The 12,658-nt window shown below is 37.0% G+C and overlaps 1 protein-coding gene across 5 annotated transcripts in view; it reads right to left on the bottom strand.

Annotated features, from left to right (window-relative positions):
* Positions 1-12,658, bottom strand: part of CFH (complement factor H) — a 231,337-nt gene that overhangs the window by 24,532 nt on the left and 194,147 nt on the right. For all 5 annotated transcript variants that reach the window (XM_064593901.1, XM_064593898.1, XM_064593899.1 and 2 more), the window contains 6 exons: positions 10,392-10,568; positions 9,456-9,638; positions 9,166-9,348; positions 6,323-6,496; positions 1,569-1,751; positions 886-1,095 (listed from right to left, as the gene is read on the bottom strand). In XM_064593901.1, coding sequence (XP_064449971.1) covers positions 886-1,095; positions 1,569-1,751; positions 6,323-6,496; positions 9,166-9,348; positions 9,456-9,638; positions 10,392-10,568 — 1,110 coding nt within the window. The remainder of the gene's footprint in view (positions 1-885; positions 1,096-1,568; positions 1,752-6,322; positions 6,497-9,165; positions 9,349-9,455; positions 9,639-10,391; positions 10,569-12,658) is intronic.

Below are 12,658 nucleotides of genomic sequence, written 5' to 3'. Positions count from 1 at the left end.
GATGGAGCTAGAGAGTATAATGTTAAGTAAAATAAATCAGAGAAAGACAAATACCATATGATTTCACTCATATGTGGAATTTAAGAAAGAAAACAAATGAACGGAGGGGAAAAAAGAGAGAGAGAGGCAGACCAAGAATTAGACTCTTAAGTATAGAGAACAAACTGATGGTTACCAGAGGGGAAGTGGGTGGGGGGATGGGTGAAATAGGAGATGGGGATTAAGGAGGGCACTTGTGATGAGCACTGGGTGTTGTATGGAATTGCTGAATCACTATATTGTACACCTGAAACTAATCTTACACTGTATGTTGACTAACTGGAATTTAAGTGAAAACTTAAAAATAATAATAAAAAAATAAAAAAGAAAAATGTCAATGTATTTATGAAAGAGACTATCAGTGCTTCTTAAACCAATATAGTGAATAATAGAAAGAAGGGCATTGAGAATTAATCATCTTAAGTACCATATATTGTAAGAAATCAGGAAGAAAATGATAAGAAAAACAAAACAAAACTGATGGCAAAGCTAACAGTACAACTTATATAAATAGGTAGGAATATGAATAGTCATACTTATATAAATAGGTAGGTTTAACTGCACTACACATCTAGTTTTAATTAAACAACTGCCAGCATTAAAAGTGATTCTATAATGAATCAAAAAAATTAACAAAAATGGGAAAGATTTGATTATGCAAAAATTGTTTGGTAAAATACATAAATATATAAATGATTTTATATATTTAGATATAAATTTTATATATTTTAAATTTTATATATTTAGAAACCTAAAGGATTCTTTCTCATGACTTTGATGACAATTATATTTAATGGATTGTTTTGAAAATTGAAACTAGAATTTTAGTTTGCATACTGTCCTCACCTACACACCGGGGTAGAGAACTCCATTTTCCCATCTGGCATGTTATCTCATCTTTTTCAGATATCCTGAAACCATCCTCACAAGTGTAATTTAACTTGCTGCCATGTGGGTAAAGCTTAGGTTTCAATGATCCTTCTATTTCTTCTGAAAATTCACATGATTTAATGGTTCCATGTTCTATACGAGGTGGTTGAGGACACGCAAGTTTTTCTAAATGAAGAACAGAGATCAAAGGGTCAAGTATAGATACAATGTTTAAATTCGAAAATGCAATCAAATGCCATTTGGGATTTTAAAATAAGGATAATTTGAACAAATTAAATTAATGAAAAACTGAAAAACATTTAAACTTGCAAGCATATATGTCTCCATAAAATCTATGCTATTATCTACTTGTTCACTATGCCCCTTCATTCTTGTCCTGTTCATCATGAGGAGTAAAATAGACACAAACAGAAATTTTCTCTGGTATTTGCACAATAACCTGAAGTTTTTGTCTGTTCATTTCACAGTAGAAGTGAAAGAATGCTGATTGATTTGTATACTTAGTTTGTAATTTACTGTTTCAAGGTAAAGTGAAATAGGTATAGAGAAAGGTCTTCATCTTGTTCCTTTTCGCAAAGCACAGGGGCTTATTAAGCTCATTTGAAAGAATGTTATGAAGCAAGTTATGCAGTACTGACCAACACAGCGTGGTATTGACTGCCATCTTCCATCTTTGCACACAATTTCTTCTGCATCCTGAAGTATATAATTGTCTTGACAGACAACAGATACTTTTTCTCCATCCTGATAATTCACCGTCGTTGCCATATTTTGAGCATTGGGAATCTGAGGTGGAGGGGGGCATGACTGCGTTCGAACTTCTAAAAATATTAAAATTTAGATTTCTTGATTAAAAATCATAAGTTAAACATATTAAAAAGACAATTAAACAAAACTCAATAATAATGTATCATTAATGATCAAATAATGACATTATGTTCTATATTTAAACATGTTACACTCTTCGGCTTGTAGAGCACTTTAATATATCACATGTGGTTTATATTCTCACCATGTTGCTCGTAGTATCTTCCTTTTATTCTTTCTGTGACAAATCTTGCTTAATTTATGTAAAACTTATTTTAATGGTTTCTAACCATTAGGATGTTCTGAGTTGTTCACTCAGTAAGAGGCACTAAATAAATACTGATATCAGGATTTTGTTTACAGATATCCATAATCAAATGTATTGTGATTGGATTTAAACCCTCACTAGGTGTGGAATGGAAACTAATTAGTCAGAGGAAGAATTACATGTAGTTAATGATCAATTATCTGATACAGATTCTTGGCTAACATAGGAATTAGATATGGTCACTAATATTTACAGTGTGTTGTTTAAAGTTCAAAACTCTCTGGAGGTACTGTTTACTAGCTTGCCTACACTGTTAAGAGATAGATAGGTTACCAAAATGCACCCTGTTGAACAGATCAGACAGCCTGGCTTCAGTTGCATGACCAGCAAGGGGCACAAGATTCCTCTGTAAACTCGTGTTTGAGCTCCCAGAGACCTGAGATACCGCACATGTATCGTGGCAGCTCATAATCTGAAGACAAAGCATGTCTTGTTCAACTGAGGGAAGACTTTGGACGGCTGTGCCTGGAGGCTTTTGGATCTCTCTATGATTCCTTGATTTTGCTTTCTCCTGTCGTGCATTTATTTCATTAAAGGTCTTATGTGAGTGTACACTGGGAAGTCTTGTAAGTCCTTTCAGTTACTCAAGATTTTATAGTCAATTCAGAGAAATATTTGACTGAATACACTTCATTCATGCTTACTAATATTTTCTATTTCCATCTAAGTGTAGAAGTATTTTATATTTAATCAAAACCTTTTCTTCTTATTTGTTTTAAATATCTCGGCATTTTTTTTCAATGCATTGTCAAAGATTGAGTTTCTTCTGTATCTGATCTTTAACCATTTCACCCTAATAATCTTAATTTGTACTTCCTCTGATACATATTTGCTAAAGGTTGGTCTAAAAACTAAATTTCCCTAAAGGCAGAATTACTATTCTGCAAATCACCTGTTTATACTTTTTAAAAAAGTTTCTTTGTGTTTTTGTATTTTAATTAATTATTTGTATTTTCTTTTATTTTTGTTTTAAAAATTATTCTGTATTTTTTTTTTTTTTGCAGTTCTTTGTATAGCAATCATACCACAAAAAAGCTGTTAAAAGAGAATAACTTTATTTAGGAAAAAATAAATATTTGGAAATTAAGAAACAAAATTCAAAATAACTGATAGGTCAAAGAAGAAATCACAAGGAATATTAGAAAACATTTCACATAGAATTAAATGAAAATGAAATGTATGTAAAAATTTTGAGATATAAAAATTTTGAGACTGCTACAGCGGTACTTAGAAGGAAAAATGGAGTTTATCTTTGAAAAGCAGGATGGTTTAAACCCATGTTTTAATTTTCTACCTTAAGAAATGAAAAAATAAAATTAAAAGCAAAGTAACTAGAATGAAAAAAACAGTTTGTCCACAGAGGAGAGAAAATTGAGAAAGACAAATAGAAAAAAGAAAACAAAAAAATAGTGGTTAATAAGGTTAAAAAATAAAAGAGAGTAAATAAGGAAAATTAAGTGTTAAAATTGGCTATCTGGAAATATTAATAAAACTGAAGAAAAAAAGAAAACCTAGGAAGAATAATAAAGATGAAAGAGAAAAATAACTATCAATGTCAAGAATGAAAGAAGTGATAACAACAAAGAAACTATATAATTAAAATGAAAATAGAATATTAAGTGACTATTAGAAACAAATGTATACCAATCAATTTCATAAATTAGATAAAATAGATATTTCTTCAAAAATACAACTTCCGGGTGCCTGGGTGGCTCAGTTGGTTAAGCGACTGCCTTCGGCTCAGGTCATGATCCTGGAGTCCCAGGATCGAGTCCCACATCGGGCTCCCTGCTCAGCAGGGAGCCTGCTTCTCCCTCTGACCCTCCCCACTCTCATGTGCTCTCTCTCTCTCTCATTCTCTCTCTCAAATAAATAAATAAAACCTTTAAAAAAATACCACTTCCTTGCATTGACAAAAGACAGTAAGAAAGTCTGAATATTTCAGTACTTATTAAAGAAACGGAATTCTTCATCAAGAAAAACTTCCAAAAAAGCAAATAATATATCAGATGACTTTACAGGTGAAGTCTATCAATCATTTAAGACACAAATAATAAAATAATAATATGTGTACTAATAATATTACATTTATACTTTCAGAAAACAGAGAAGCAGAGAGCAGTCCTCAATTCGTTTTATGAGGCCATGATAATCCTAACAACAAAACTTGGGAGAGGCATTAAAAGAAAAAGTAACTATAGATTAATATTCCCCCTGAATATAGATGTAAAACCCCTTAAAAATATATCAGCAAATCAAGTACATGAAAATATAGAAAGAATAACCTGTCACTACCTAGTAGAGTTAACTCTAGGGAGGAGAGATGTGTTCAACATCCAAAAATGTATATATATAATTCACTGTATTAACAGAATTAAGAAAGTCATATTATCATATCGAGAGATACTTAAAAAGCATTTGAAAATGTTCGACATTGCTTGATCACAAAATTTCTCACTCCGTTAAGTAAGAATAGAAGGAAATTTCCTTAAACTGATAAGGGGCATCTACAAAAATCCTAAATTGACATTATACTTGTGGTAAAATGTTGAATATCCTCTGCCAGTGATCAGGAATAGGACAAAGTTGTATGTTCTCATCACTTCCTTTCAGCAGGTTACTGGAGGTCCAAGTCAGTGTGATAAGATAAGAAAATAAAAATAAAAAAGGACCGGCAAAAATAAAGTCTTGTATTTTCAGTGACATAATTGCTTACAGAAAATTGCAACAGATCTACACCATAATACCTAAAATGAATAATGCAACTTAGTATAGTGTCAGAGTATAAAATCAATGTGCACAAATCTAGTGTGAGGACAAATGTATAGGAAGAAACTGACCTCATCTCCTCCCAGAGACACACAGGTACATATGGAACAATTTCCTCTAAAAAAGACCTGAAAACTAGCTGAATAGCTCCTTCACAACAAACAGTAAAAGGGCCACATCGAGATGGGTAGGAGAGTCAGAGACCCAGTAGGGACAAAAGTCCCACCCCTGGCAGGGCTACACACAATCAGGTGGGATCTCACAAATCCAGAGCTTCTCCCTGAGGAGAGAGAGGTTTGTGTCCCACATCAGCACCCCAAACTCTGGGACCTGCAAAAGAAGGATGAGCCCCCCCCAACACCTGGCTTTGAAAACCAAGGGGTCTCACATCCGGAGACTCAATGGGCTGTAGAGAACGGAGATACTTTTTTTTTTTTTTTTAATATTTTATTTATTTATTTGACAGAGAGAGAGAGAGAGAGCAGGCAGAGGGAGAGGGAGAAGCAGACTTCCTGTTCAGCAGAAAGCCCGATGTGGAGCTCGATCCCAGGACCCTGAGATCATGACCCGTTTGGAAGGCGGACACCTAACCCAGCCACCCAGGCACCCCCTGAGATACTTTTCTTAAGGAGCTGGCACCCAGACCCACTCACTACCCCCAGGGGACCAAAGTGAATGGAACAGTTTGAGAAACACCTAGACCTATGAGAAGGAGAGCCATTTGCTAATCTTAAAGCATCCACTGAGGTGCAGGGGCCTGTTGGGACTCTTTCCACGACGGAGGTGTGGCAGGTGCCATTTTTACACTCGCCCTCCACCCTGAGAACCCCGGCAGGTGCACTCCAGCCCAGTGCTCTCCTGTGGCCCCATAAAAGCCAGCGGGTGTGGCCCAGCCCTGCCTTCTCCTGCTGCCTCACCAAAGCTGGCAACATGCTCGGTCCACATAGGGGACGCTCCTCGATCTCCTGGCGCTGGTGGCCAGAGGGGCTTGCCTTTCTGGCTCCCGCAGGACTATATCAATGGGGCAGGTAATTCCTGGCAGGCCACCGCCTCCAGGGCACTACACAGACAGCCAACTGAAACACACCCTCAGTCTTGCTGTGAAAAAGGCCAATTTACTTGTCCTGGAACGTTCGCTTGAGGGGCAGACTTCAGATTTGCCACACATCTGGAGGCTACAGAGGTGCTTCTCAGGGCAGGGAAACCAGAGGGCTGCCAGCTTTGTGCTCTCTTCAGCCTCAAAGAAAATCCAAACACTAATTCTTCAAGACACCTGGCTGGATGTTAATTCAAGACCACCAAGTTTCTGGGTGTTTTGTTTTATAGCGGACTAATGCACTGATGCAATTAGTATTTAGAAATAGGGTTTTGGTTAGTTTCTGTGTAGTAATACATAGGTAAATTTTTTTAGAAGCCGCAAAGATACTACTTTTATAAATTAGGAAGAAATAGAGTAAGTTTTTGAAAATATTGTAAACGAGAGCTTACCTGTGCAGTTTAGTTCGGGATCCCATCGTCCATTTATGCATGTTGAATGTTGCTGCTTTATTGTTTCTCTGCATGTATAACTTATTTTCTCATTATGGTCAAATATAATCTTACGTGATGGATTTGCTTCTTTTCTAGTCAAGCTGTATTTACACTTCTTAAGTTCATCAGTTGCTATAAAATGAAAATATTCCCTTGAAAAGACTAATTATAAGAATCAAAGCAACTACTACAAAAAATAGCTTAGAGTCAATAGTATAATGAAATTAGAATTTGAGCCCATAAACCCCACCAACCAATTTATTCCTGACCATATTGCATGAGATGGGCTCTTATGTATGAACATAAGTCCTGTGTCCAGTCTTTGAAATTTCAGAGAAAATGTCCATCATAAATGCATTCTGCACTTTGGGGATTAGAAAAGTGTAAGAGGCTCACTTTTTTGGATGATCTACATACTGAGCAGTCATCACCTGACTACATTTGGTCCCATATTTATCTGTGGAAATAGAATATATGAAGTTGCTAGTTTAAATATATTTTTTTCAATAAAGGCAATGTAATACAATAAGAAAAGTACATCTAAGATGTAGTATACAGAATATGAATACTTAAATAGATCTTTTGCATGATCACTAAAAAATAGGAACAGATTCTTGGAATTAGAAGTTGGGTGCTTAAAGCCACAACCTGTTTCCTGTTTATACTCTTACAATCTTTGAAGAGCTATTTTATATACCAGATCATCCTTATTATAATGTCATAATAGTAAATTTTTACTGACTCTGAGTTAAATATAACAACTTTCTATATAGCTACGTATTTCAAAAATTCAATGCAGATTAAAGTACTTTGTGGATTTGATAAAATATGAGTTGATGTAGGTCTTTGTTAATGATTTATTAATGATTAGCCAAAGAAGTGACGATTTTGTAATACAATAAAAAATAAAACAAAGGAGACTAATTAAAAAAACTAGAGGCTGAGAATTAGTCCTGTTTTTAGGGCTTGTCCACAGTGTTGAGGGAGACAAAACAAGGTGTTCAGGTGATGGTAACTGAAGGACGATCTATAGTCAAAAGGAGTGGTGGCGGCTGTTGTCATTGTCCTATGATTGATTGGTTTCTGAAAGAATTTCTTTGTTTATTAGGAGAAAATAAACACTCAGGGAAGAGTGAACAGCTAGACTAGTTAGAGGTACAAAATAAACACTGAGGGGCGCCTGGGTGGCTCAGTCGTTAAGCGTCTGCCTTTGGCTCAGGTCATGGTCCTGGGCTCCTAGGATGGAGCCCTAAGGCGGGCTCCCTGCTCCGCAGGAAGCCTGCTTCTTCCTCTCCCACTCCCCCTGCTTGTGTTCTCTCTCTCTCTGTCAAAATAAATAAATAAAATCTTAAAAACAAAACAAAACAAAATAAACATTGAGAGGAGAAAATTGGACTAAGGTCTATTATACCTGTAAGGGGATTATTTTAAGCTGAATATAGGTAGAAGATTAACCTTTGGAAAGCAAACTCTGAGATCAGAAGAGTAATAATGGAAGCATATATTTTAGAATAAGAGTGAAAAGTTGAGAATTTTCATGCTCGTTATAACTTTGGGTTTTTCCTCCCGTATGAAATAAGGGGAGATCATCTGTGGAGATAGAAGAGGACAAAGATTGAAGTTTGGTCTTGAAGGACTGACAATACTGCTAATGGGAATGTGTTTAGCAAAAATGTAAGGATTAATAAGCAACAAAACTTATGATTCATTCAACAAACTCCTGTTTAATATCTGCTGTGGGTCTGCCAGTCTTTTGTGTATTGGGAATACATCATGAACAAAATAGGAGTAAATCTCTGCTCTCACAGAGCATGAACCCAAGCCCTACCTTCTCCTTGGAACAATTAATGCCTAGAAATATGATGAATAAGTAAGACTGGACATCCAGGGCTCTCTTTGAATGTAAGACCTAGGAAAACTCTAGGAAAGAACTCATTCTGAGGGAAAAATGAAAGGGGCCCCCAATATTTTCCATGTTAGTCATAAAAGACTTGGTCATCCAAAGGGTCAGGATGATTTACATACATCAATCAGAGGGAAGTCCATCCATCAGATTTGTTTCCTAGCCTAACCTTGACTGTCTCCTTTGACTGAGTTCTCCTACTGACTGAGAGGGCCTGCAGCCCACCCACCCTTCAGCACATGAACTTGTTGTTGCATTTGAAACAGATTGGGAAATTGTTAGAAACTTTGAGAGAGGCAAGATTCCTATAGGAATGTAACAAGTGGGTAGTAACTTTGTTTTCCAGGACCTGAAATCAAGAGTGCCACATAAAAACAAAAGTGGTCTTTTTGCAAATATAGTTCTATTTTCTTGGTCATTAGTACTCATATTTAAATCATATGAATAACCATAAATAAAATTTAGCTTCACACTTATAAACAGTGTTAATATCAGGGACAGAAAGACTGATAAAATTCTATTGCTAATTTGTAGACATATAATGAGCTATAAGCAATGTCTACCTTCATTGTAATTTAAGAACTGACATTTTAAAATAAGATTTTATTTACTTATTTGAAAGAGAGTGAGAGAGAGCATGAGCAGGGGGAGGGTCAGAGAGAGAGGGAGCAGCAGACTCCCTGCTGAGCAGGGAGCCTGATGTGGGGGCTTAATCCCAGGACCCTGAGATCATGATCTGAGCAGAAGGTGGATGCTTACCGACTGAGCCATCCAGGTACCCCTAAGAACTGACATTTTCAAGAATATACCTAAATTTCAAATATATGTTTGCAAATACAGTTTTTGCCATAAAAATATTAAATTTCATTGACTGTCAATTTGAGAAGTTTCTTCTCACCGATGCACTGAGGAAGTGGGGTCCACTTTCCACTAATACATGTAATTGACTTGTGTCCAATCATTGTAAATTCTTCTTTGCAATTGAACTCTACTGAATCTCCATGGTGATAGGGAGGGACAGAAGACTCAACAACAGAGCCATAATGAAGTTCAGGTATATCTCCACATGTACTCTCCACCTCTGTGAAAATTTCACAAAAATATATTTATTTACAAAATGCAATTTATGTGTTTATGAATACAAAGAGTGTTGACTTATGTTTAAATATGAATATTTTTGTACATTACCAATACACATAGGCAAGTCTGTCCATTGTCCATCAACGCATTGAATTTTATTAAAACCCTTCATCAGAAATCTAGTATTGCAAACATATTCCACCAAATCATTGTGTTCGTAGATTTCTTTGTCTGTTTCTTTAACTTCCCCATTGAGGAGTTGAGGAGGTGGCGGACACCGTTTTGTTTGCTCTACAAGAGAAATACTGTGTGAATAATGGTTAAATTATCTATTTTACAACTTAAAAATTCATAAATTAGAGACTTTTTAAAAATTACTTTGTATAATTTATAATATAATTTATTATAGCCTTCTTAAACAATGGTGTTTACACCAGAAACATGTTTCCCAGTTCTATTACTTACACTGAACTAGTGTATTGGAAATATTTAAGCCCAGGAAATATGTTTAATAATCTAGGTATTCTAAGATGTATGCAAACCAATTAATAAATGTGGTTGTGTAAATTATAGCAATATTCATATTCCATGGAAACATTTTATCAAAACTGTTTGAAAAAATGCCATCGTTTGAGGCAAGCATTAGATCAAGATGTTTTAACTTTGATTAAGCCATACATGTGATTGAACTGACTATAAGTTGCTTGAATATTGTTTAGACACTCAATAAAACTTGAGGAAAGGCCCATGCTATACAAAGTGTCCAATATTATTGGTGGAACTGCAGGCAAAAGGAAAAATAACAAAAGAGTGTGAGACATCATATATGTATCTATGCATACTTCCACTACATATTTCAAGAAACAATTGGAGATTAATTGCTTAAATAAGGAAGTCTGAGGTATCTACCCCCCAGCACATGTCCTGGCTTAATGCACTAGATTATAGACACACTCAAAGCCAACAGAAATTTAAGAGGGGGGGAGGAAAGGTTGATACCCAAATCCTAATTCTTGTTTTAGCATTTGTAAGACAGATATTCACCTTTACATGTTGGAAGATTAGGGGACCATCCAAAGTGATAACACTGAACTGAGTCTGGTCCAACTCTTTTAAGTCTTTGTCTGCAGGAGAATTTCAAGAGGTCTCCAACTCTATATTTGTGTTTTCTGGGCTCAGGAACTAAGTATTCTTCTACTTCTGGAACCTTGCATTCTATTTCTATAAAAAAGGGTCAAATAATTTAGTGAGAATATATAATTAATCATCACTAAAGTAAATTTCATACGTGTCTTATAAAAATGAGGTGCTGGGTACTGCATATACAGAGGGGCATCAGATAAATCCTCCTTGAAAAATATTACATATTAGATATTACACACCTTCTAAATTCATAGGGACTCAGAAATATTAAGACATTAAATAGCAATATATGTATCCTGAAAATGTATCTGTAAGGTCAACTTGCTTATACTGGATCTGATTTTATAACTGACATTTATTTATAAAATACAATGTGATATTGTTTTGCACTCTCAAAACATAAAAGTATTCTCTCGCTTAAAAAAAGTGATGCTATGAGAGCGGCAGAGCAAGATGGCAGAGGAGTAGGAGACCTGGATTTCCTCTGGTCTCAGGAATTCAGCTGGATAGGGACAAACCATTCTGAACACCTACAAACTTAGCAGGAGATCGAAGAAAAGAATAGCAGCAACTCTCTGAACAGAAAAGTGACCACTTTCTGGAAGGTAGGACGTGAGGAGAAGTGAATCCGAGGTGATATTCGGGAAGATAGGCAGTGGGGGAGGGGGCCTCCGTCAGCCGCTTCTGGCAAGTGATAGACCCGCGGAGCAAAAATCGGAACTTTTAGAAGTCTGCTCCGCTGAGGGACGTCGCTCCAGCGGCTAAGCAGGGGGTGGAACCCTCATGGGACAATGTGGTCTCAGGACCCTCGGGGTCACAGAAAGACCAGGGGTCCCTGAGTGTGGCAGAGCTCCCAGGTATTGGAGCAGGGAAGCTGACTGCAGAGACAGAGCTGAGGCGCGGGCTCTCAGCTTGGGGTTGCCATAAACTGATCGGTGGCACAGTCGGGCCCCTGCTCCTCCAGCAGGGACCCAACAAGTGGCAGATCCGGGGAGACTCCCCTTCTTCCCTGGGAGGAGCGGTGTGGGAGTGCACCACAGGGATCTGCTGGGTTTGGAGACTCCACAAGGGGTCAGGTGCCAGAGATAGAAATGCACGGTCACAGGCCGGGTGAGCACGGAGTGCGGCCAGAGACCGGGGAGACGGGAGTGACTGACTGCTTTTCTCTGAGGGCTCACTGAGGAGCGGGGCCCCGAGTTCTTGGCTCCTCCGGGGCAGAGATTGGGAGGCCGCCATTTTCACTCTTGTCCTCCAAAGCTGTGCAGAAAACTTGCAGGGAACAAAAGCTCCTGAGCGCAAACCCAAGCAGATTACTTAGCCCGGACCAGGCAAGGGCGGGGCAATTCCACCTCCAGAAAAGACATTTGGGAACCACTGCAACAGGTCCCTCCCCCAGAAGATCAGCAAGAACAGCCAGCCAAGACCAAGTTTACCGATCAATGAGAACAGTAGAACTCCAGAGCTAGGGGAATACTGCACATAGAATCCATGGCTTTTTTCCCATGATGCTTTAGTCTTTCAAAGTTAATTTTTTTTAACTTTTTTTTTGAAATTTTCTTTTTCCCTTTTTCAACCAACATCTTACCAATCCTCCCCCCCCTTTTTAAAAGATTTTATTTATTTATTTGAGAGAGAGAGAATGAGAGACAGAGAGCACAAGAGGGAAGAGGGTCAGAGGGAGAAGCAGGCCCCCCACTGAGCAGGGAGCCTGATGTGGGACTCGATTCCGGGACTCCAGGATCATGACCTGAGCTGAAGGCAGTCGCTTAATCAACTGAGCCACCCAGGCGCCCCTTATCAATCCCTTTTTTAAAAAACATTTTTATTTTTCATTTTTAGAGTCATATTCTATCCCTTCATAGTAGTTACCCTTATTTTTGGCATATATATATAAGTTGTTCTCTCTTGAAAATTTTGATATAGTTTCTTCTAACAGACCAAAATATACCCTAAATCTCTAGTGTATAGTTTTGTTCTAGTCTCCTGCCTGATCACATTCTCTCCCTTTCTTTTTCTTTTTTTTTTTTTTTAAATCCTCTTCTTTCTTTTTTCAAACAACTTCTTATCAATTCCTTTTATAAAATTTTTTATAATTTTCATCTTTACAGTCATATTCCATCCCTTCATCATATCAACCCTTATTTTTGTATATATAAGTTTTTCTTTCT

The sequence above is a fragment of the Mirounga angustirostris genome, unplaced genomic scaffold (assembly GCF_029215605.1).
Source record: "Mirounga angustirostris isolate CCGP_5_RB_7025 unplaced genomic scaffold, mMirAng1.0.hap1 SCAF_6, whole genome shotgun sequence".
Lineage (NCBI taxonomy): Eukaryota > Metazoa > Chordata > Mammalia > Carnivora > Phocidae > Mirounga > Mirounga angustirostris.
Note: the sequence above shows the minus strand (reverse complement) of the source record. Positions and strands in the feature narration are given on the sequence as shown.